The 25299-nt window shown below is 40.7% G+C and overlaps 2 protein-coding genes across 2 annotated transcripts; both read right to left on the bottom strand.

Moving 5' to 3' along the window:
- Nucleotides 1–172: 172 nt before the first annotated feature.
- On the bottom strand, nt 173–8235 carry LOC147795840 (retinoschisin-like). The gene is made up of 4 exons (XM_087130831.1): nt 7751–8235; nt 3640–3826; nt 2167–2338; nt 173–1699 (listed from the first exon to the last, which is right to left on the bottom strand). Exons 1-4 carry the CDS (start codon nt 8079–8081, stop codon nt 1553–1555), a joined length of 837 nt encoding a protein of 278 aa, XP_086986957.1. The 5' UTR covers nt 8082–8235; the 3' UTR covers nt 173–1552.
- Nucleotides 8236–13637: 5402 nt separating this feature from the next.
- LOC110975577 (lactadherin-like) lies at nt 13638–25112 on the bottom strand. Its single transcript, XM_087130392.1, has 5 exons — nt 22338–25112; nt 19325–19474; nt 18480–18726; nt 17804–17978; nt 13638–16583 (listed from the first exon to the last, which is right to left on the bottom strand). Exons 1-5 carry the CDS (start codon nt 22381–22383, stop codon nt 16437–16439), a joined length of 765 nt encoding a protein of 254 aa, XP_086986518.1. The 5' UTR covers nt 22384–25112; the 3' UTR covers nt 13638–16436.
- Nucleotides 25113–25299: the final 187 nt, after the last annotated feature.

The raw sequence follows: 25299 nt of genomic DNA, 5'->3' as shown, positions 1-25299 counted from the left end.
TTTCCCATATATACAGTAGTTTTGCTATTACAGTAATTTTTATCTCGGTATACTTTTTATGTGGACACCCTGTATATGGCACTATCGGACTTTCGCACGATCAGTAATCGGTCGTTGATTCACTGGCACCATGCAAAAACCGCCTAATGGATAGTGCGAACCGTGTAAAGAATACAGCCCAAAGGTGACTTATTGACAAATCTGCTACGTCACAAGCACAGAACTGGCCTATCATGGTCACGCCCTCTCCATCTTCCCGATCATCGCTTCAGTATTTCTCTGATCTGCTGATGTATGACTTGCTTCATCCAGTGATCTTGGTTATCAGGATCTTTGGGGGGACCGAAGTAACCCGTCCTAGCCGTGCTCTTCACACCACTCACTCGAAAGCAAAAGCATATAATGATTAATACCCAATGACTTCTGTTTGAGGTGGTGTGACTAAACTGCAATTTTATTCAATATGTGTACCTCAAATTACGTCATTTGTCTAAGGGTTTAGTGCCATTCGGGGGATATACCTAGGCACAACTGTTAACTATTGCATTGAGCAAAGAGACTGAACTTGTAAGAAACGGCATTCACAACTCAGCATGACAATCTGGTAGTATTTGTTCAACTCCACAATAAATGTAAGAAATGAACTGGCATTAGAAAGGATACAATTGATTCAGTTTATTGGCCAGCTTCTTCCATGCTCCTTTCTTTTCTGTACTGTGATCAGAAAATACCTACACAAAAATCTAAGGGAATTGAACTTGTCAGCTGCTCACCACTGCTTTAATTTTATTGTTGTCGAACACGATTTTATTTGTAGCCTTTGCAGAGTTATACTACGCGCGTTTCAGGCCCTATTGGAATATGGTAGTGCAAAGACTTTGGAACAGAACAGAAGTGTGTGTTTAAAGGATTTGAAATTTCACAGATTGAAGCAAAATTTTAATGACTTTGCTAAATATGTATTTTTTTATATTTTGATTTTTTTGAAACTCAATAAGAATTTTAAATTAAAACAGTCTGTACTACCTACGATTCAACCAGCTGTGAGCGTTTACCAAATTTGGCTTTCCTAGGCCTGTCTACCATCATTTATTACGCACTAGACAAAATCCAGAAAGAGCAGAATCGTGCCTCCTGGGCAAGGAATTCCAGATTCTCGTGATGGATTATACTCCCGTCCCCCCAAAACTTACGCCTCAGTTCTGTACAGAGGGATTTTTGATCGCAACTGTAAAAATGTCATGCATGATAGGCGTTTTTTGTTTTTGTTTTTTTTTTTTTGCAATTAGCCTTGTGAGATCACAAACTAAAAATAAAAGTGGTTCCTCTCTTTCGGAACTTCGCAGTTTAGGGGACTTCAAAGGACCGATTTGCCTTGAACAGAAGCCTCCACGTTAACCATAACTAACCTCTTTACGAATAAATTAGACAGACGTTCGCCTTACAGTCCTTTAACTTTCATTCTCTGTATCTTTATTCTGCCGGTGTACTAATTGTCCCCATAACAAAACGTCCTGAATGCTCAAAGTGCCTAGTAGGTAAACGTACCGCATTAATCACAGCGACATCCAAGTAACTCAAATCGCAGACGAATACCCTGATGCCACTCAGTTGGCTCAATGCGCACTGTCGTGGCCACCACACTCTCATCAAACAGGTTGGTTACCGCGACGTTCCCGTCTGTTTTACCGGTGAAAACCTGAAAAGAAATCGGATAAAGGTCATTCCATGTTACTTTAGGACAGTGAGACACCTACCTCGAGCCGCAACTGAACTTTGATCAAACTGTGCACAAATGTTAATGTAGACTGCGCGAAGCTCTCCTCAGAAAAAGGGGGGAGACCATTAACACAGGAGTCAATGCGTAAATTAAAGGTTTTGTTTTTGATGTCTTTTAAGAATTGGATCACTTGATATTGTTAGATACTGTGTGACCGTGTGAAGGAACTTGATAGGGAAATAATACAGCACTATTGCTACTTTTCACTCTCGTTTCCACACCATGGAAAAGAAAGTGTAACAGTTTTGTCTCGTGACTGAAACAAAAAGCTGCTTGGGAAACAAGAAAGGATATTGCAAGAAACAGCTGAAATAAATATATACCCAAGGAAACAATTTTTTCAAAAGGAATAAAGCCTGGACAGGAGCAAATTGTTAAATGTTTACCTTTATTTTCCCCTTTTCATCAGTCACGTGTACAAGGTCAGGTGAGGGTAGTCTCTGGTACGACACCTTATACCTTGTCACATACCCCCACCCTGAGGGGCTTCCTTGTGTGATGACCCCACACACCACTGTGCTCTCAGTCAGGTTCACCTCGATCCAGGAACCCATGAGGCTAGAGACAGGGAGAAAGGGGATAAGGCAGATAATAACAATACTCTGAAAACAATCTCGTTTCAAAGTTGAAATGATTGGCCGAAAGTCACCTTTCAGACATCAAAACTTTAAGGGTGACACCTGCAAAGGGAGCAAAAAATGGGAGTGGCGGAGGGAACCCCATGCGCTAACCCCAGTATCACCACAAAATCAACTACAAAGGTGTACAAAAAATACGACTAATAGAGCCTTAGGGTTTGGTACCAGGGTGGATTCTGCCCACCCCCACGAATTCGGCTGGTACATGCTAATTTCATAAAACGTGATTTCAACTCATCAATAAGCCTTTTGCAAGTTCAGGTTGAATAAATAATCTGGTACGCCGAGTAAAATCTCGTACATCGAGGTGTCTAATTGCACATAAAAAAAGTTGAATTCCCCTGACTAACGACTTTTGGTATATATATTGAGATTTGGGGCAAGCTTTTGCACAGCGACCACCATTAAATTTCTGGAATGGACAGAATCCTTGGATCCCCTCCTATCTAATAAAAACTATATTAGTGCAAAGTATCTCTTATGTAACTAAGAAAAACTCGCCCCGAATCACGAGGTAAAGCAACAATGTCGTTTAGGTTCACGTGGATTTGAAGAACTTAGTGTGCCAGATTTTATTCAAATTTAACTCGCAAGAGGCTCATCGTTATTATCCGGAGTACATGAAGAACGGCACTGAGCCCACATATCTGGCTGACCTATCTCGGAAAATCGGGCCCCGAGCGAGTCTCAGCATATTCAATTTTTTTTGTAAAAATTGGAGTCAAAATCACCACAGAGTTATTAAAAGAGTCCAACCTGGACCTCGTAAGGGTGAAGTCAATCTATAATTGAAACGAAAAATAAAACGAGGGTGACAACCATTACTTAAAGTTCATTTGAAATTTAGGCCTTCATGAGAAAAATTTAATTCAAAACATCGTTCTGCAAAGTGTACCACTGCACCAATGCTGTTCTAATAAAATGGCTGCCACCTTGCAGACCAGTGATTTCTTTCCACAGGGTATGCACAGAGTTGGTTTCCCTGAGGAACAGAAGAGCTGCCTCCATGATGGCTACCACGCAGAGCCTCGTTTATCTACTTTAAGTGGGTTGTTGGGTCATCCGTATCATCGGCGCATGCGTAGACTGCCTAGTATTTCGTGGCCATACTGTCATCACGAACCACTGTCATATACATGGTATAGCAAACAGCATTATGACTTAGTGGTTTAGAGTGTTTTTGGGTACAAGTACAGGTGTATTGTCCCATTTAATACCTACTCAATTGGCGCCCACTTGCCAGTGCCGTTGAGACGGCCGGCCGAGGGAGGGCAGCATATTTTATACTGGGATGCCGAGATTTGATCGTCCTGGATGGTTCCGTCCTCCATCCCTAGCGGTTCCGGGGTTGAACACCCACTTGGCGTTGGTCCTGGCTCCGTGGGTCCTGGCTCCGTGGGTCCGTGCTCTACGGGCAAGAAGGTAGACGTAGAATTAGTGCGTTTCTGACCTCTCAAATGTGTACCGGAAAACAAAATGGAAAATTGAACGTAAGATTTTACTTAAAGACAGACCCGGTAAATTGGAGTGAACAGCAACCCTTACATACTTAGTAGTTGGTTGTTAAGCACAAAGTCAAGACCGAATTCAAATAAAACAAACTCTACAGCGAGCTATGGCGACCACACACCTCTTGAACACAGAAAACCATAGTTGTTGTTTTGTTTTAATGGCGCTTTCAGCTACTCAGGCTATTTGTGCCAATAACGTTCATTCATAACCTTTTAATCAGCATCACAATACGGAGTTCGGAAGCGGGTCTAGATTTACAGGCAGAAGGAAACCAGAATACCCAGAGAAAACCTGCGACAGCGAGTATGGACTGGAATCCGACTGCAATTAAAGCCTGGGCCTACCGGGACTCGAACCCCGACCGCAATTGGTGCAAAGCGAGAAAAAGAACCGCTACGGTAACCCACTCCCCGCCCCCGACATCAACGGTTGGGCATGGCCAGGGTTTTTATATGGAACAAATTCAACTGGGATGGGTTAGGTAATCACATTTCAAGGGACACGGCAAATGCAGATTAAAGACGCACATGCACTTATTCCACAACAAATACAATGAGAGCACGAAAGATAATCAGGTGCAATACATAACTTAAACGCAATGCAAATGCGAATGGCAATAATTAACGTTAATTAACGTGTACCAAGTGTGAAGGGGCTGGAAGCGGGTGGAAGTCCGCTCTATAAACAGTTCTGCGTTTTTGAAATTTCCAAACAGGATACTTAAGGAGGGGACAACATCAGACATTCGGGGGTCGGGAGGTAGATGCGTCGCATAGCCCAACGCTTCGTGCGAACCAATTAAGATCATATAGCGCCGTTCGTAGTGGCGCTAGGTAGAGAACTTCATCGTGAATGGGCGCCATACGAGGGAGTAATTACGCCCCAGCAATACTCGTTTGATAATACTCGGGCGCAGACGCGTCCCTAGTTACGCACACCCGGTACGCGTGCGCAAGCCTACGCCTGTGCATTAACGTGGACTGAGCAGGTGTAATTGCTTGCTCGAATGGCCCCATGGGTGACTACAGCTTTTGGGCATAGTTCCCCATATGGCACCGCTATATACGCGGCGCAATAGGATCTTTGGGGAAACCTGCCTAAAATTGCATTTAACGTCCGTAGATTGAACGGCCTGCTTGAGATTTTTTTCGGGCAAAAAAGCTGTTAAACGTTCCAAACAAAATATAGTTGTAAATCAAATGAAATCGGTGGCTTATCAAGCTGGAGGCAGGAGGCACAACTTGCTCCCCGCTCCAAATTTGTTTTGTTTTTTTTATTTTTGTTTGTTAGTTTTATTATACAAAGACTACTTTATAGGTGTGTAGGAAGGAAAATATCCGTTATTTTTACTTATTAAATATTAGCAACAACACCCATGGAAAACAACACCTGCAAAAAAAAACAAAGGATGTCGTGACCGTGAGTAAGGCCAGTCATATTATTTTTGTCGCCTAACATCATGTTGAATGAGCCTCAAGCCGTATTCGTTTTAAATTTGCCCTCCCTGACACCAAACGCTGGATACGCCGCTGAATGAGATGTGTTAGTTTTAGCTGTGTCCTGTATCCATTTTTATTACAAATTTCGGAGCGATGAGTTTACTACGGAGATGCAAAATGCAAGGTAGCGTTCCCTGAAGTCTTGTGACAATGTCATGGTGGTGTATGAATGAAATGTCTACGTTTTGTCCTAGGCTCTCAAAGTGACATGTGTGGTTTATATTTCTAACCTTCCAGTGACGGTAAGCTCTACTCAAGTCGTGAGGATATGTTTTAAGGCTAATGCACGCACGGTGCCATGACTATAATATTATTTGATAGGGATTTGATAAGCTGGGTCAACTAAGTAGGAAGTTGTGGAGATACAAGGATGTATGTGATCATAGTCACACAGTAGCTGTATAATTGTACTCAATATGTATTTCTTTTTTTATGTTATCAACTCAGAATTCAATGTATAAGAAAAGGTGTCTATGGTAACAACTAAACGTTATATGGCGACCCTGTGATCTCAAGGTCCAGTCGACTTATTCAACTGGTAATTTCTGCAGAGCGCATAAAAAAGTGCTTCCCGCGGATTCTTTTGAAAAAGGAGATTATTCGGCCCAAAACACAAGAGAATGTGGCAATAGACCAAGATGAATTTGTTTGGTTCGTGGCTTCCAGCCAGGAGAAGAGTTGATACAATCTACGGATGAAAAACGGCCCCATCAACGTGCACAAAAAGTGGAAGGAGGGAATGTGACGTGTAACTTTTCTGAGAGTGGGTTTGTTTTGTGTGAACAAGTAAAAACAAATTGGTTAGCCCACAAAACGTTTGTATTTTTTTTTTCAAAATATAAGGACAAGACAGTAATTTACTGTTTGTTTTCGGAACTCCAGTAATGTCGGCTGTTTTCAGTGGGGCTTGGATTAGTTCACTGCACCTGTACGTCGAGCAGGACCATGGGCTCTGGTCAAACATAGAGGGCACTGGCATGTCTCATAAGTAACTTTCGGTCATAACCACTGTTTGTCTTCTAACAATGAACAAAATGTTGGGAAGAAGTCTTATTTTCTACATTATTCCATTGCATGGGATACACTGACATCAGGGGCAAAACTTTTTCATTCGCCATTTATGTAAAGAAACGTTTGTTGGGGATTTTCCTGATTATTTTGCTTTAAAGGAAACATATCGTGGAAAGTCAGCTCAATTTGCTTTCACATTTATGTTACAAAACTTATTACGAGCATGATCTAAGGACTTTTCATTAGATGTGTGCAGGAGGTGGTAGTTTTTAATTCTTAGAAGTTCTTCGATACTGTTAGACGACGCTATTTTGCTTTTGGCAAGGCACCCCCTTTACAAAAGAGTAAAAGAAGTACAAAAAATCGTCGGCCAAGGGTTCTTATTGACGACGATTCGAAGACATATTGCCCATTCACACAACAAACAAGTAACGGGGGATCTTACTCCCTAACCTTAAACAAAAACGTGCAAAAATGTATACACAAAATTATGGAGATGATAGTGTTCTGCCTTTGATGAAACCAACTTGAAGCTTACTGTCATCAACATAGAAATCATTAGCATAAAAATGAAATGGTAAAGTTTCCTTTTTACTATTTTGTTTGCAAAAGCTTTCTAATATGTGTTGAAATCACAGAGATCGCTTCACAAGTTTCCTTTCAAACAGTTAATTTATAAGCAATTTTAGCATACTTTCAATGAGCACAGGTTTGTTAACGTTCTATTGATATGAATGAAATCTCGGATATGGCATTTAGCACGTTCACTCAGGACGTAATGTAAGTACCCCCGAACGTCCCCAGACCCCACTGAGGTGTTAAAGGTAGGGGGTTTCGGTATGGCAGTTGGTTGTTGCATCGGCAAGGACATCTTTTTACTTGTGTGTTCTCTCTCTCTCTGTCATGCACGAGCAAACATTATCCCTTTCCTTGTGACAGCTTCTGGACTGTAAATGAGAGAAACCTCTAAGAGGTAAATCAAGGATTTTTTTGGGGGGGGCAAACCTGTCAGATTTTTATGTCCATTTGAAGCGGACAGGAGGGCACATAGGTATGCATTACAGTCTCCTGTTCATAATGCTCACCATGTACATACTTTGCAGGATGTCATATTTTTTTATTACTACATTTTTTGTTTTATGTGTGAGAATGGGAGAGGGGTTGATTCCAACACCTCTCTGGATCCGTAAATTTCTCATTATAATCATCTTGTAAATGAGGAATTGTTTAAATGCCTGTCCATTCGTGGGCGTGGTGACTAATCGTTTAATCTCAAAATAGTCTTGATCAGGACTTACTAGAGAACCCACCAGAGGTCTTCTTGTAGCAAGTTGCAGCGTTATCCAGATTTTCGAACACTGGAGCAGCGGTAGTGTCTTCGAGCAGGCAACTCCTGGCCGTCGGCTCGTAGCAAAACTGTGTACAGCTGGGTACCGCAACACATTCGGTGGCACACGTCATCTTTGATACCCATACCGACGAGGCGATAACTCTATGCCTAAGCGCGCTGGTACCCAGCTGGGCGAACGTATAGGAAAGTATCTGTGGGGCCTGCCCAGTCAAAATCGCACCCGTCTCGAGAATTGCATTCCCCATCAAAACAACAGCGTGGATAAATAGTAAAGTGTGTGGCATTACCATGGTTGGGTTCTGACGTATGGATATCAACGTTATCTGCACTTGCGTGGTAACTTCAGTACCAGTAATAAAAATTAAAGGATTGTATTGCCAATAGACTTACAGAACCAATAATCCTAGGAACGTGGTATTCCAACGACAGTGTCTGACTAAGCAATCCTCTGTTCTTTGCATGATTTGTACCAGGTACCTGGTACCATTAAGCACAGCGTAATGGCACATAAACATCACGTGAGCGACGTTAAAGTGCTAGGCCTATGGGGTAGTGGCACGGAGATGTTTCTGAATATAACGCTCATTATCAATTAGTCGCACACACTTTTGAAGGCAGCCTTAAGGTTCTGGCCAAAGAGTGCATCAGCCTTGATATTTGAGTTAATACGTTGGGTACTTCAAATTGCACCCCCACCGATTTGACAGTATTTTGTTTTCCAAGAAATCAGAAATCATCAAAAAACAAGCAAACTGAAATCCACCCGATACAAAAGAGTTACATCGAGACAGAGGAACACAGAAAATTCCTCAAGTACAGCAATCTCCAGACCACATCCGGCTTAAGGTGGATTTCCACTTTAACTGGCTGCGTCGAGCAGAAACAAACATGGCTATTGCGGAAAGTAGTTAAAACCGCTAAGCTGTACTACGGACATGGTGAAAGAAAAACAAATCTTTCCTCCTAGAGCTAAGTCGTTTGTATGACTTGTACTTCGTATATGTACAACTCTTGTCCAGTACCTGCGACTTACAAGTCGTACAATTTAGCTTGAAGAGAGCATTTTTAACATATCCCTAATATGTCAGTGGCTAGATATATTGATGGTGCACGTGTTATTTTATAGCCACAGTTGAGAGGCTTACAGGCGCAAAATTGTTGACATGAATTTTAATAACTGGAAATACGTGTAGGGAGTGGCAGCTTGTTGGTATGTGAGTATATATATCGTTGGTGCTTACACGTATCGAGCCACATTGGCCCTAAATGTATTCTACCATTTGCGTCAATTCGCTTTCAGGTGCTGGCTGCCAATTTGGCCTGCTTTGTTTTGTTTTTGCTGGGCTGAGTTGGTTGGGTTGCCCTCTCCTTTTTGGAGAATGAACTTCAAGACCCAATTGCTGGGCCTAGTGGAAGACTCAACATCCACTATACGGGACGCCCTTTATATTCTCAGGGGAGAATGCGGGAAATGAGGGTGAACTCAATATACGTAGGGGCATATTTTGGTAATGATGTGATGTCTGTCTTGAAACTTGAAAAAGTTTGTCCCTAAAAAAAAGAGGATCAACCTGACGATCCTCTAGTTACGCAATTAAACAAAAAGGAATTTCCAGAAAATCAAGGGAACGAATTGAAGCGAGGAATATACCACTGGAGATATATTTATACCTTTACTTTATACCGAAGGATTTTCTTCTTTGGTTTGGTCACATTATTTTAATCAAGGCTGTTCTCCGTTTCGCAGTTTCAAAACATATCAATTACCAAAAGAAATTAAGAACAATGCTGGCAAAGTTTTCATCTGAAACGAAAGGAAGGCAGGTAAAATTTGTTATTGTACCGAAAAAGCTTCAAAAGTACAAACAAGCCTATAATGAAATGCTGCTTTCCGTTTATTTTCTGTCTTAAAAAATGTGTGTGATGCGCATAATGCCGTCATCAATAATACTTTATTGATGGAAAACACATAAAGGAACAAATTATTCACTGCCAGCCTTCCGCTTCACCGGTCACCTTACTGACTACAATAATGCAGCGATAGCTTTCACCGGTAACGAAGATGAAGTTAGTTACCATTGTGTATAATGCAGCAACAGCGGAATATAAACAGGGGCAAGACTATTAACTGCCATCCTCCGGCCTTGATCTTTCTGTTAACAATGCATTTTGGATGTTAAAAGGAATAAATGGGTCATCAAGGAAACTTTTTATAAAGTAAGGCCCACTTTCCGCCGCTGTCTCGTTACACCAAAGAGTAATCCTATCGTAAGTGCAAGTAACAATGGACAGGAGAAATAACGTACAGAAATTTTGGAATGTGTAATAGTTTTTGTTGTTACTTCTTAAAAACTCTACTCTTTAATAAAGAGGCCTTTTGTAACACATTTGCTGGTGTATCAATTAATGGAAACTGAGAAATTACCTTACCTAAAAGAAAAACATCCTGCCAGATATGTACCTAGCATTTCCGAAAATCCTAAATACATGAAAAACAGTGCAATTCCGTACGCAGATGAACAATTACGGAATTATAGATTATGATTTCCGAAATGAAAACAGACCAAAATGTATTAAGGATTTTGAAATTTATAAAGAAATAAACTTAAAGCAGTAACAGTAACTTTTATGAAAGATTCTGATGTATAACATAACCTTTGCTGACTAGAACTGCGTCACGTCAACATAATCTGGAACGCATCGACTGCAGGTAGGTAAATCTTTGCAACGTAGTACAACCTCATTTCCACGTAAGCACGGGGAATGAAAGCAAACGTGCATGAACAAGGAGACCAAGGAACGATACTGTCGGAAGTGAAGGGTCATTAACCTTGAAATATGTTTTTTACCCATCTCCAAGTTGACTTTTCCTATATATCGCTTGAGGCGGACGAAGAGAAAATTCCGATATTAGTTTTGTTGCTGTGGTTTCAGGTAGAAATCATTCTTCCAAAACATATCGGATGTGATAGGACAGCCCTTGTAAAATCCCCAAAGGTGGACCGCACGAGGGTTCCAGAAGCTCGCCGCCTGACCAATATTATTACTTGCAGGCTCTATTGGTTCCGGTTTACAGTGTGGAAGGTGCTAAAACTGGAAGCAGGTGACTTGTCAGCCAAACAGGCATTATGGACGAATAGATACAGTATGGTGTCGGGTACTCATCCCAGGCCTGACAGACACAACGTAGCAATAACAGATCGACGTCGTCATAGAAACGTCTAGGAACAGCGAAAATGGTTGACCATTTAAAAAACAATATTGCATGGTTTCTAGCAACATTTGCCTCACTAATGTTAATAGAGGGCTAATGTTAAAAGAGATTAAGCTGTCTCTAAAATTGTTAATTGCCGCCTTGAATGTGAATGGCTGGGAAGCCGCTTTTATCCAAATGTTTTGTACGGACTGTATTTGATGTATAGCGGATCAGTACAACAATTGCTCAGGAAATATGTCAAAGAGCGACATTAAAATTTCACAACACGGGTACTTCACCCCAAGTGCGGGGTTTGAAGGACCCTATCTACATATGCAATATTTAAATTACACTATTGGAATATCACACATCTTTGAAATGTATTTATATAATAGGCCTATTTCAACAAAAATGAACTTCCACTGTTTATTATTGTAGTGGGATGCCACAAGGAGGCCCGGTCCCATTGTGAAACGGAACGAGCACCGGCACGGTACTTATGCACAAAGGCGGAGACAGACTCATCAGGATATTTGTAGCCTTGATTTATTGGTGACCAGCAACTGCCACAGGCATCCTAACAAGCTAGATCCTGGAGTGACAAAAAACCCATTGCCTGAAATAACAAAGTAATGAGAGCTTCCAATGATTAGCCTGTATCTATATACACACACTGTACATGTACAGTACATTAACAGACTACAGCAGACATGTGTATCGTTGCTTACATGGGATACTTAGAAGTGAACGGCAATGTCCTTAAGCATCAACAAGTGCATGTACTCACTGAGGGTTTCTATGTAGACTGTACTACAAATTCGCCATGAGACTATGCCTACACAGACATAAAAATGGGTGCAACTGACATCAAAATATATCCATGCTCTCCGCATACCTCTTAAACTGGAGCTCCACGGCCAACCCAAAGTCTTCGACCGTCTCTTGTATTATTACATGACAATAATTTCGATAAATTCAGTCAGTTGTCTAAAATAATCTTTGGACTTATTTTCCTGGTGGATGTCTACCTAGTAAACCAGTCCTTGTGCGCGGGAAGCACAAAGGTCACCAAGTAACAATTACTTGACATACAAACATGCAAATAACCAAGATGCAATGTAGATTAGCTACACAATATGCATATTCATGTCTTAGAATTAAAACAGTGAGATCGCCCTTGCTAAAGCACGGTCTGCTAGATTTTTTTTTGTAGTTTAAACTGGTTTTAAAACAGCTGCCGATCGGTGTAGAGACACAAGCTCTCCAAATGCTCAAAATAATGAATTAAAGACACCTGGCAAGGCCAGAGTTTCTTATACGAACTAGCTGCAATAAGAAAATTAACGAACTGGGTTCCGGATTGCCTGTTGTGTTTCGTTCGTCCCCCTAATAATATTCAACAAAGTATGCAGATCAAACCAGGTATCTGCTTCAATTTAACCTCCACGTAAAACAAAAACCTAGATAAAATATAACTGACACTGACAGTGAACAATGTCCGCTGCCGACGCGGCTTTCCGGTGTTTGGGCTCTTGGACTTTGTCTTTAGAGTGGGCTTTGTCTTTGATTTATGGCTTAGTCTCTGGTTTTGGTTTTTATTCCCACGTACAGTCGTTACAACATATGCTTCTATTCCCGCTATCTCGTTATCACAGCGTTGTCTGCGTTGTAGTGTAAAGTTGGGTGTCTTCTTTCTCGTTAAAACCCACCTCTTTGGCATCCATCTACCAGTACCATTCAGATGTGCAGCACAGGCAGGATCCTAGCCTTCACTGATAGACGCTGAGATTTCTTCATCCCGGATGGTCCCCCCCTCCATGCCTAATCGTCTCAGAGTGGAACACTCGGCAGTGGTATATTCTGCCTCCGTAAAAGAGAAACGTAAATCCGATTTAATTATACCCAATAATCACAATAACAGTGACACAAGTGAAGTATGATGCAAACGTTTGTGTTGGGTGTTTGTAAAGGCATACCGGAGATATTGTTGGATTTGCCGGTAACGTGAACTAGGCCTTTTCCAAGTATGCTCAGTGCTGCAATTGTCTCATATCCTCTAGACCAACAGCCTCATTAAGAATTCAACGATTGCTTAGCCCACGCCCCTTTCGTTTACACCAAAGGGATCGTGAGGCCATGCACAGTCTGCAAATATGTATACTGTGTCTCATCAAGACCCAACAAACTCCATAGAATATGCTAATGACAATAACAGCCTATGACATATAAGATATAGTGGTGTTTGGGCACGGTGTCTTAGGTGCTTTAGTTCCTCGTGGTGAAAGGCAATCAGTACAATGTACATATTTAGTAAACTGTTTTTTTTCCCAACATTATGCTAGAATACGTGTGTAAAATAATTATAACACATGACTTTCCTGAAGAATTGGAAATTTAATGCCTGTAGCGGATTTGTCTTTGACGATTGCCTGGTTTGGTCTCGATCAGCATTGGTGACCGGTCTAACAACTGCGGTCTAAGACGCAGATCTGTTTTGGGAGAAAGTCTACCGCCAGGTCCGCAGCACACCACCAAGAAAGCACTTGACTCGCTCTCACACTACCTTCAAACGGGCAAAGAACAAGGATGCTGGACACAGGTTTTGCGTATAGCCTTGTCTTTAATTTATTTGCCGTAGGTGAACGTCAGTGTCTCACCTTCATGATCTTTTATTAAGTTACACAATTTCGACGGATATATAATGGGATATGGTTGTAAAAACCTCGGGGCTGTTTCGGAATTTTCATTTTTCATCTTTATCATTTTGGAAAAACAGATCAAATCAATTTCCCCTGACAATTTCCCCTGATTTGTCTGAAATTCTCACAGTTGTCCCCAGGCGAGCCAGTGGTAAAATTGAAACAAGTGCGAAGTTACAAAGGGTCCAAAACCTTTGAAAAAAACTGCAAATTTAATATCATGTTACATGACCCCTGATGACGTCACCTTGACGAGTTTATTTTGACAGCCCCATGGGTTAATGAACTACCTATGCTCCCAATACAAACGAACCAGTCTTTAACGTTAGAAAAAGTGCACGAAACCTGTGGATAAAATTCAATATTTAAAATTCAATAATAAATCACATGATGACGTCACCATGATCAATTTATTCTAGGGCCATCCTTGGGTAATTGTCTGAAGGTCTGCCGCGTTTTAAGTCAATAAGATATATAAAACTACTAAAGTCGACTGGTGGAAAAAAAGTGTACAAACCCTGTGTGGAAAGAGTCTGAAAAAGGAACAGAAAAACAGAACAGAAGGCTTTTTTGCATTCCTTTATTACTCTGAACAACCAATCTACTGCGCTTGATGGCGTAATTGTTTCACCATGACCATTTGGGTCCAAGTGTCAACCTAATCAATGGGGCTCCGAACTCCGTTGATTTTACAGTTTCCAATGGGGCTTGCATTAGGGCATTGTACCCATATGCCACAGGGCTTTATCTTTCGCCTTTGCTTACTTCCCTCTGCCTTGTCATAGTATTAAAAAACTACTTCTCACTGCTTTCATATAATTACGAAGATTACTGTAATTGACTAGCAGAGTCGACGTTAACGACACTGTGTAGATAACAGATTTTCATTTTGCATGCCGTACAAGTCTTTATTATTTTTTAAAATAAACTAAATAACTTAAGTTTTAATATATATCTCTCTCATTATTATAAATATTACCGAGCTCCCTGCGTTATTGGAAACTGACCAACTTGTTCCCCCAGCTTCGCATTAATATTAGTTTCTCAAGTTCCAATAATTCGAGGAGCTTATTGCTCAAACCGTGTTATATTTGTATATGTTTCAATCATGTTGAATTTGAAAAAGGAAAGAAAACACCAGAACTGAAAAGATTGAACAGTTCAAATACATTTTGGTTAACAGATAAACTTGTACCAATTAAAATGTGTACGAACCGTACAATTTCCTCGTTTGCATTGATGTGCAGTGCATTAAAACTTTATGAAAATAAAAACACCTTGTAATTAATCGATTTTGTAAGTTTAATTTAGTCAGACTGACGTCCAAAAAGGCCAGGAATTATCTGTGAATCCCTACCCTTACTCGTGTTTTATCACGATATCCAACTAAACACTCTCCGCAATATTTACAAGCTTGCTAAAATTAACTTATTAAAAACTCTGCGTAGAGGGCTTCCACGTCCATTTTGGAAAGCATCTTCGCTAATTTCTTGATTAAAAAAAATTACAGCCAAATGTAAAAACCACCCGTAGTATCCTACTACCTCTGTTTCTCATGATGAACAGACTGGTTTAGTCGCCTTAAACATAGGGGCTTCCCCTTAGCCAGAAAACAATATACTCCAGCCGGGGTCTGGCCAATTCCCATGAGAATGTGTAAAAAAATCTTCCAGATGACAGACATCAAGGATTGCATACATCAACGGCTGCCTGGCTTGCCCATGCCCTGCCTGTGACCAATAGACGACCTTTTAAAGGTGTCGGAGCCTCTCGGAAGCTTTGTGGCTTTCCAGAAGGCACGTGCCTGGGTAATTCCAGACATGCCTTGGCTGCAGAGTACGTGAGGAGCAAACTATGGGACAGAACCCCCCACCCCCCCCCACCCCGCCTTTGTGCTGGTTATTGTTATACTGGTATCTCAGGAATTCTTTTCAGACATTATGGGGGAGGGGGTTGTTAAGTGACAATAGGCTTGAGTGTGTATAGGGCTTGGACGGGGGGGTACACCTCTGTCCCATTTTGTGCCTGGCACAGCAGAGTAGGGTATAGTGTAATGCTATTGCATGCGGTTGTTACTGAACGATATGACAGCAGTAGGTACAAGCCTACTACCCTGTCCTGTGGTTTAAGGTTGCACAGGACATCCACACAGGAATTAAAACCATTTGGAATAGTTTTCGTTTTCCAAAAAATACCTACTCCACGGTCCAACACCAGCTTTTAAAAAGGGGAGTGCAACTGACTTAATAAAAGTCAGCTGCACTGTCCTTTGTAATAAAAAACTAAAAACCAACTGACATCAGTTGGGCACCAGCTTACTACCCTTTCATGTAGTTTCTTTGCGAATTTAATGGTTTGAGAGTGCAGAGGATATCCATGTAGGAATTTAAACCATTTAGAACAGTTTTTGTTTTCTAAAAAGACTACCCCACTGTTGCAACACCGCCTTCTGAAAATGACAGTGCAACTGATTTAATAAAAACAAAAGAACTAAGTTTGTTTTGTTTTACCGTAGAAACTGCATGTGCCAAACTTTGAGGAGTTTGTGTCTTTTATGGCTGGTACTCAAAGTGAGAATAATATGTTTTCAGGTATTGTCTGGACCTTAGCTGATTTTTTATGACCAGAACAGACTCGACAAATTTTCGCATTGCAATCTCCTAACAATCATTGACATCTGTATGTCAAAGCAGTATGCTACTTTCCCGTAACTATGTCATAACATGTCATGTTAAATGGTCCGTCAGCATTTAATCACGGCGACATCCGAGCAACTCCAATCGCAGACGAACCCCACCACTCCAGGCAATAGGCTCAATCCGCACCACCGTGGCCAACACGTTCTCATCAAACAGGTTTGTGACCGGGGTGGTGTTGTCAGTGTTCGCAGTAAACATCTGAAACGAAAACGGATTTAAAATAGTGTAGGCCCAAGGCATTTTTCATTGAAAGGATGAACTGCCCTCAAGGGTCTCACTGCAAATACGGTATGAATTGTTACTTCCAACTAGGCTCCATACTATGTGGGCTTTACCTGATATACAAGACTAAATTTGTAAATCAAACATTCAAAATAAATTTCAAACATGATGAACATTAAATGATGAAACGTTTCAAAATGTCATTGTCATCGTTAGTTTCATGTGCAGATGAAAGCACTATATTTTATTGTAACAAAAGTCTTGCTTCCCTCGATGAATTGGTCAATGATGCCTGGTTCAACGTGAGCCGTGCATTCCTCAATATATTCCAATGCAGTTATATCATTTTTAGTAACGAGAAAATTAAAGTGATTCATCGGATGGACCTTAAGATTTCATTAGAATAAATGTTTGGGGAACGCTTAAAATTTAAACCTTTTTTTTGGGGGGGGGCTTTTTATTGTTGATAAATTCACTTGGGTTTTTCAGAAGCTGTGGCATGACGTAATGTGCAAAATTACCATGGATTCGAATTAAAATTCTTGGCCCCAAAACCCCATTCCTGCATGACTGCTGAGGTGGTTTTACATGATTTTGTGAACTCATCCTTTATATCCGGAAAAGTCTGGTAATTTTCAAGTAGCTCAAGTAACACCATTGATCCCCCCTCCCGAAAAAAAAAATCACTCGACGCTGATAGCCAGTAGAATTTCCAACCAGTGTGGAACCTCTTTGTCTAGTGTAAGATATTGAGGGCTGTGTTGCTGCATGTCCATTTCAGGTCATCTTGACACAACTTACCCGCCGAATTTGGTTTCTCAAATACTGCCTACTAATTCGTACAATATCTAGTTCTGTTAAGTTGTCTTCTGCCAATGGTCATATCACCTTTGCCTCGATTTCGCGTTACACATTTCATTTCTGTATTTATAATTTGTAGCAACGCTGCAAACGTAGGTTTCTGGGTGTTTTTTTTTTCTTACTTTGCTTTTGTTTTATGTGTCCTGTTTTACACAGCCTACCTTACGGAAGCCTTTCTCTTTTCGGTTTGTAATCTTTTCTTGATTTTTAATAATATTTTTTTAGTATTCTTTGTTCGCTCTTTGTGGTCTATCCTATTGAAAAAAGGAAATAAAGGTTGGTTACTTAAGACATTTATTAACTTCTGGCAAGACCAAGTTGCAATATTTCTTTACCTTGATGTTTCCATTTCCATCTGTCACGTGTACCAGGTCAGATGAGGGCTGCTTCTGATACGCCACCTTGTAGTTCGTCACGTAGAATAAATTGCTGTACGTGTCTCCTTGTGTAATGACACCAGAAACCACTGTACTCTCACCCAAGTCCACCTCGATCCAGGAATCGGGGTCGCTACAGGGTGAAAAAAGGACAGGGAAAAAAATAACAACACTACGCGAGCATACTCGCCAGCGATTGGAGAGACTGGCGGAAAAGCGCTTTTGAGACAGACCTCCGTTTCAAGATAGACCTAAGCTTCGACGTATTCACCACACATTAGCCGCGGTAGCTTCATAAAGTCAGCGCCAAGATTGGTCACCTTGATAAAAAAAATAATCCATAAATGTGATTAAATACGCGCAGACAACCTCCCCGGGGAAAAAAGGGTCTAGCCCTCAACCCCCGTCTCTTCTTATTGTCAACTGTCGGTGGTGCCTGGGTCATAGATGTTGCGCCCTAATCTCCAAACTAACGACCAAATTTCCTTATAGGGTCTGCACGAATCGGTATTAAGAGAGAGAGTTAAGTCCGTTTGGCTATTATCCAAGCCGCTCATGAGCACACCGTGGTCTCTTTGTGGTGTTGGGATGCGAGTGCGGCCTGTCAGAAGTGTTGTCTCCCTTTGCTACCTACGTCGCGGGTGCCCATCGTAGATTGCCGTTGAGGCGTGCAGCCTTGGCAGGGCAACAGGTCGAAGGGTAACTACTGGACGCTGAGAACCTTTCATCTGGTATGGTCCCGTCCTCCGTCCCCAACGGCATCGGCGTTGCACACTCGAACGTCGTAGGTTCTGACTGTGTAAGTGTTTTGGGAGTAGTCGAGTCCCCCATTGGGGTTAAACTCTTGACCGTCGTGGGTCCTGGCTCAGTAGGTCCATCTTCTACAAGCAAACAGGGAAACGCGAGATTATTGCACTCCTGACCTCTGCCAAATTAGTAACAGAAAATTAAGATAACCGGATATTGACAATTTTCGAACGTTAGTCCTAATGTACATGCATTGTAAGTCATAAGGACAGTAAAACAAAGGCAGTAGCATGCGTGCGCTAATTTATACCGAGAGTGGACTCGTGAACAAAAGATGTAGACGCGATGCAGGGAGGACAGACGTTCTGTAGACTTACCCACGTCCACCAGACGTTGCCTCTTCTCTGAAAAAAAAGGAAGGTGAACTTTCATGGATATTTTCACCAAGATTTCTTAGCTATACGTGGGTGGAAGAGTCCGTGACGGTCCGTGAAGGTGACGGGACAACAGCTGGACGGAGCCAGTGGTGTGTACCGAGCTGCACAGCCGTTTGAACTAGATGTTTGTGAGCACAGTGACCAAGATGAGGCGCTGCAAAATTGGCTCAACCTAGACGAAAAGGACCAGCTTAGCAGGACTGGTGTAATAATGGAACACATTGCAAACAACCAGTGTGGTTGTGCCTGTCTGTCAGGCAGCACACGTTTTGCATGTATTCTAACAGTAACTTACCATTTGGGCCAAGCCCCATCCTTTCCGGGCAACGCCGCAATCTCTCTCGCATGGCTTGCTTCATCCAGTGATCCCCCTTGTCAGATTCAGATTTTGTTTTTGAACCAAAGTTACACCTCCTCGACGCACCCTCTACCCCACACAAGAGCACTTGGAATCAGAGACGAATAATGATGGTTTATTTTACAATGGGGGTACCGCCTTAGAACAGTTGGCCTACACCTTTTGGCACTGTACCGTACACGTGGTGTACATACGTGTGCGTCACATGCGTCAGATGCCACAGTACGAATTTTACTAGAAAGACTTCATTTTTACTGATTTGAAGTAAAATATGTGACATCTCTGGCTTTCTATGAGTCAAAAATGACCTTTTAAACATTAAACATAAATTTGAAAAACCGTTCCCCCCAAATAATATGAGCACTTCTTCTATAAAGTCATTTTTCAAATGCACTTTTCAATTTTAGCTTTATTTTCTCAAATCATGCACATTAATTTTAGAAAATAAAGCTCTACCGAGGTGGTAAATATAGAACACAATTCTGAAACAAAGGTCGAAATTCCACATTGCACGCTTCTTCTTTGCACCAGATATTAGTGGGAGGGAAAGAAATGTGTTCACGCCCCTTATCAGGATGAAGGTCCTGTGACTTTCATGGCCTTGGGCCAAACTCACAGAGCTGCTTTAAGCATAAAATTTAATAAGCGTGAACAAACCTTGCTTAAAAAATCAGGTTGCCAGCGAAAACGCCATATGATGTATATTGATTTGGAATGTTATTCATCTGCCTTTCGGTTTATCATGACAATCACATTTTTTTTGAGCTGGTAACCTTTATTTCATGTGCAAGGTTTTTTGCGCTTATACAAATTTTGGGCTTGACCCTTAAAGAGCAGAGGGGGGGGCAGAATCCGTCTCCCCCTGTTGGTGTTTGCTTAGAGCATCTCCGGGATTAATTTCTGCGTGCTGATACTTTATAACAACTTTTTTTCCAATGTATTAGCCTCATTTTGACCCCAAATTTATGAAAAGTGGTGTTCTCTCTGTGAAGAATTTTAGGAGGCAGGGTGAAGTATGACGTGACATTTACCACTGACTTTGTGCACAGAAGTACATCGTACAAAGGGCAGAGTGGTTTCCTTTTGTCTGGAAGTCTCTTGCTTGTGGGAAAGTCTGTTAATTGTATAATTAATTACGCATATCACTGTATACAGCTCAAAGCACCTATGAGGTAAAAGCATTGGTATCATGAATAATTAATGAGTCATAATTATGCACAAACTTAATTAATTTACATATAATTTCACACTAATGATTGGTATGTTTGCCTCTATAGTACTCCAAATTTCATTGAAATACATCGTCGTATGGCCGAGACTGGGGGGGCAGATTTTGCCCCCCCCCCCAACGCAAACACAAACTAAAATCATTTAGTCGCATCACATAGCAACCGTACCATACATTTAAAACCGATGACAGGTACAAAATGTGACCTGCTAGACCGTTGGGATATTCGACGTGTGGAGAAATGGCTTGAAAAGTTGGAATTCAATCCGACAAAGATGATCCTTATTCTTATCATAGGTTCCCCATACCGTTTTATTTCCACATAAAATGATTCTGAATATATCTGTGACGATTTTTAGATGTTAATTTGTAATAACGAGGTTTGCTCTCGAAGGGGCAAAACCTGTAAGTAAACATTGGTTTTTTTTTCATATTTTTCATGACAGTGAAAATTCGTTTGAAAGTAGAAAATGATCAAAATCACTTTCTTGAAGTAGCAAAATGTTAACTTTGCCCTTTGAAACCCGGATCTTTCAGTACGTTTCTTAAATGAAGGACATGGAATCAATCTAATAAAATATGCATCACCTCATGAAATTTGGATTCATTCACTTCATTATTTTGGCTCCAATTTCGAAAACTCATCAACGAAGACGCCGCCTAATTTCACCATCAAAGCGCTCGATATCAGACACAGCCTGTTGCTATGCTGTTGTTAACCACAAATGTTGTGCACGCACACTTTGGTAATGAGCGACCCGAACACACACTTGGGTTTGTTTGCCAGTTTGTATTAAAAATACTCAGTTTAAATCAGTAAAAAAAATGGACTTTTCTTGTCATGCCTACTTATTCAGATTGGGTGCAATGGGCCCATTCTAAATGTAAAAAAAGCTCCGGTTACGATGATATACGCGGGCACCAGCCGGGATTATAAGGAAATGTGTTTTACGCAAATCTCAGTTTTTAGTTATACACGGATGAAAACTCAAGAATTTTTAAGATTTTTTTTACAGATTGCACTTATTAATTTCAAAGCTGCTTAATGTTTAGCATATAACTTTTTGAGGGCAAAGTTGGGTAATAGGGCATTTGTACTCCAAATCTAGGCCATGTGACTACTTAATTTACACACTAAAAGTTTAGTTTGCAGGTAGATTTGTTGAGCTCAGTAAATCTACAGATTTTGAGTTCAATCAAAGGAGGCACTAACTGGCTCTAATTTACACAGTTATGAGAGAGTACGTTTATGCCAAATGAATACACTGTGTACAACACACTGCGTCTAGAAGTTGATTTTTTTATGTTTTATTTATTGGTTTACATGCCCTCAAAAATAGAGATTACGCGAAAAAGAGGGTACATTCAGAAAAGACAATGCATTTGGTTTGGAACAAAGAACGAGATGGTGTTACATAAAATACGGCTTTGGGGTGACCCTTAACCTCATTTGAAAAATACTTTATCTGGAAATTTTAGGTAGCTCTGTGGATCTTGCGTCCTTTATAGTGTTCACTTCGTTGTATGCTGAATTTGACAAGTTTTTTTTTTCTTTTTTTCTTTCTTTCTTTTTTCTTCGTATATTAGTTTTCCATGTACAGATGTGATATCCTAGAATGGATTGCATTCTCCATATTGTACAGAATGGACAAATCTGTCTGTCTTATCTTTTCTGATTGGTGTATCAATGTGGGTCTACAACAATTCAAAACATAGGCCTACCTGTCAGTGCTGAAAACATCACAATCCATGCCGCAGTGGCGTCCATTCTTTCGGCCGCAATGAACGCCAGGAACCCGTGCAGTCGCTAAAGTAATTAAATCATTGCGTACACCAACCTCAACAACTCGTCTTAGCCGCTGCGCAGGAGTCGAACGAGATGACGTCATTATCAGCCAATAAAGCCAAGCAGGAAAGAGCCCAAAACAGGCATCGTTGGCACAAACTTTATTTCTCTCTCTTCTGTTCACGTTTACAGTTTCGGCGGGGCTTCAATTAACTTTGCAGCTAAATAGATTTCCCTGCAATTTCTTTTTGACCAAAATGTTGCCATGACATTTACAATTAAATTTAATGGGGTGGTGAATCGATATTATACGACGTGGCATATTACCGTGAAATTGAACAATAGAATCTAACAAAGTCGTTAACAGGTACAAATCGATACGATACAGCGCGACAGTGTTGGTAAGCACTTAATTAATTAAACACTTAATTAAGCACGTAAACAAAGCACCCACACAGGTGGCCGTAATAAAACATTAAAAATGGTGTCAAAAGTGGATAGCACCGTCACCCTTTTCACGAAGAAGTAAATTTCAAAATTTCGAAAAAATGGCGTTTGAAGTTCGTCTCTTTTTCAAACGCTACCCCCCCCCTTTTACTTCAACAGTGCTACTGAGAGGAGGGGATCTTGAAAAAATAAAAATTACAAATTAATGTTTATAGAAGTCAGTAAAGGTTTGTTTATCGTGTAAACAAAAACGTTCGCCTATTCATGAAAACTCTAAAATCTGTAACAATTTTTTTTCTAATTGTGAAAACCGTTTTATTTTGCTGTAGTGCAATATTTGTATTTACGGAGTCAAGTTTGCCTCTTTGGGAAAACGGCCAAACCCCTTTTGCTAAACACTCCTCTTTGCCAAAACGTAAAATGCGGTAAAGCTGAATTTTGCCTGAGATAGATCGTTGCCATTGGGCTGATTCAGTAGACTTGGTAAAAATGATTGCACCAAATTGTAAGCTTCGCATAGACTAGTTGACATTGCCCAAAAACAGAAATAAAAAAAATATATAGTTTGTGGAAGAATTGTACGAAGGCCTGTAAGTGCCGATTTTTTTATTTATTTTCTTATTTATTTATTTATCTATTTATTTATTTGGGAGGTTTTTTATTTGTTTAGGGGAGACTTTACAAATCGAAGGTTTGGTACGCGGAAATTGCCGTTCCTCATGTCCATAATGTACTATAACGATTTCACGTCACAGCAGAAGCCCGCTTCTTGGTCCGTGGTTTCACAAAGGCTACGCAGTCTATTTTTAGTAACTTTTTCTTTGGCATTTTAAAACTTTTTATGGAAACTGATTGAACTTGCAATTGCCCCCCTTGAACCAAACCTTCGTTTCGTTAAGTTTCAAAGAAAAGACAAATCATGAAAACAAAAAACAAAAGAATTAATTTAAAAAAAAATAAAAAATTGAAAAACAAACTGAATTAAAAAATGTTGGCACTAACGGGCTTTCGTAGAAGTAACTCTTAGTGAAAAGGGGGGCGTTATGAAAAAGATCAAAATATCAAAACGTTAGCCTTCCTCTGGATGACGTTGGAACCGGGTCGGGGATACCCCCCCACCGACATTTTCAACTGAGGTCATGCCCCCAACTCGTGGCTAGAACACAATGGGGTTGGCATTAATTGATCGGTGCATTATGGATGATGACTCACTGTCTCACAAGTGCCCCCTCCAAATTTAAAAATTGTTCCACCACTGTTGATATTTGTTGTTGTCGTCGTTGTTGACGAGAGACCGACCGTGGATGCAAGTTGAATCTGCGCCCGGAGATAGCATGTTTGCCTGTTGACTTCCCTGGCTAATGGTTGAAATGTACATTACATTTTGCCATGGACGTGTGCATTACTCGCTGCGGCGGCCGGCTGATTCGGGACACGGCCTCGGTAAGGTTAGTCGTACATCATCCATGCGATAAAAAAAGCTGCACAGACCCTGGCACAAGCCGATGCCAGGTTTGGTGAGATTTAACGTGCTCAACTTTGCACCCAGTGCTACCTATAATCAAATGCAGACATTCGGCAGGCATTCTGGAGTCTTTCGTGCATTTCATTTCGTTTTGCTGGCACGAGGTGACGTCGAAATCAACCTCAGCCCGATGAAATATCTGTATGCAACTTGCCATGCCTGCCAAATCCAACCAATCACTAGGTGGTCTTTATGCCGTCTATTTTTATGGTTTTAAACAAAGTGAAAAAGTGTGCACCAAAAATTCACATTTTTTATTTCATCATCCAAACGAGCTTTAGAACCACTGATCTGGTCTTTGGAGCTGACCGTTGTCGTAGCAAGTAACACTTGGCTAGAATCTTCAGTGTCCTCTCTCTATTTTTAAATGGCAATTTTTCTGAAAGATACGGCTTTCTCTGAACTTGATGAGAGTTCTGTTCCATCCTGGTGAATGAGTCTTTCACAATGTGGTCTGCGGTATAAGGCTTTTTCTATTTCAAAAAGTGGAGTAAGTTTTTTCCGAAGTCCGTTTTGAGGAGATTTTTTTCCAAATTTGTTTTTCCGAATTATACGGATTTCAAAGTTCGTTTGTTCGGGATATATTTTATTCTCTAGTTCTTTCTTATGAGACCTATATTTAGAGAATATGTTTTGGAAACAAGTTAAAGGAGATATATTATTTTAACTTCGTTGGTTGAGATACATTTTAGTTTGTTATATGTTACTCGTGTATATGAGTAATATTTTTGGGGTTTGTTTTGTAAGAAAAGAGCTTTAAGCATGAAAATACGTCTCTTGGAAATTAACTTGGAAAAATATATTTTATGGCAAACATGATCGAAGATGGAAAATAATATTTCAAAAAACGATCTTTGATAAAATCTGTCACTTTGTGAAACTATATACATGTACTAGATGGCACTAGATTTCCACCCCCCCCGCCA

Source organism: Acanthaster planci, linkage group LG20 (assembly GCF_054643075.1).
Source record: "Acanthaster planci isolate LZ-2023a linkage group LG20, COTS_SCS, whole genome shotgun sequence".
NCBI classification, from domain to species: Eukaryota; Metazoa; Echinodermata; class Asteroidea; order Valvatida; family Acanthasteridae; genus Acanthaster; species Acanthaster planci.
Note: the sequence above shows the minus strand (reverse complement) of the source record. Positions and strands in the feature narration are given on the sequence as shown.

Excerpts from the sequence above, each read along its gene's own strand:
- LOC147795840 (XM_087130831.1), bottom strand. The coding sequence starts at position 8,081 with ATGGTAATGCCACACACTTTACTATTTATCCACGCTGTTGTTTTGATG. Across the intron at positions 2,339-3,639 it reads GGCAAGTGGGCGCCAATTGA|CCTCATGGGTTCCTGGATCG; the intron begins GTAGGTATTAAA and ends CCCTGTCTCTAG. Across the intron at positions 1,700-2,166 it reads ATGAAAAGGGGAAAATAAAG|GTTTTCACCGGTAAAACAGA; the intron begins GTAAACATTTAA and ends ATTTCTTTTCAG.
- LOC110975577 (XM_087130392.1), bottom strand. The coding sequence starts at position 22,383 with ATGGACGCCACTGCGGCATGGATTGTGATGTTTTCAGCACTGACAG. Across the intron at positions 19,475-22,337 it reads GATGTTTTCAGCACTGACAG|TGCTCTTGTGTGGGGTAGAG; the intron begins GTAGGCCTATGT and ends TCTGATTCCAAG. Across the intron at positions 18,727-19,324 it reads GATGGGGCTTGGCCCAAATG|AAGATGGACCTACTGAGCCA; the intron begins GTAAGTTACTGT and ends GTTTGCTTGTAG.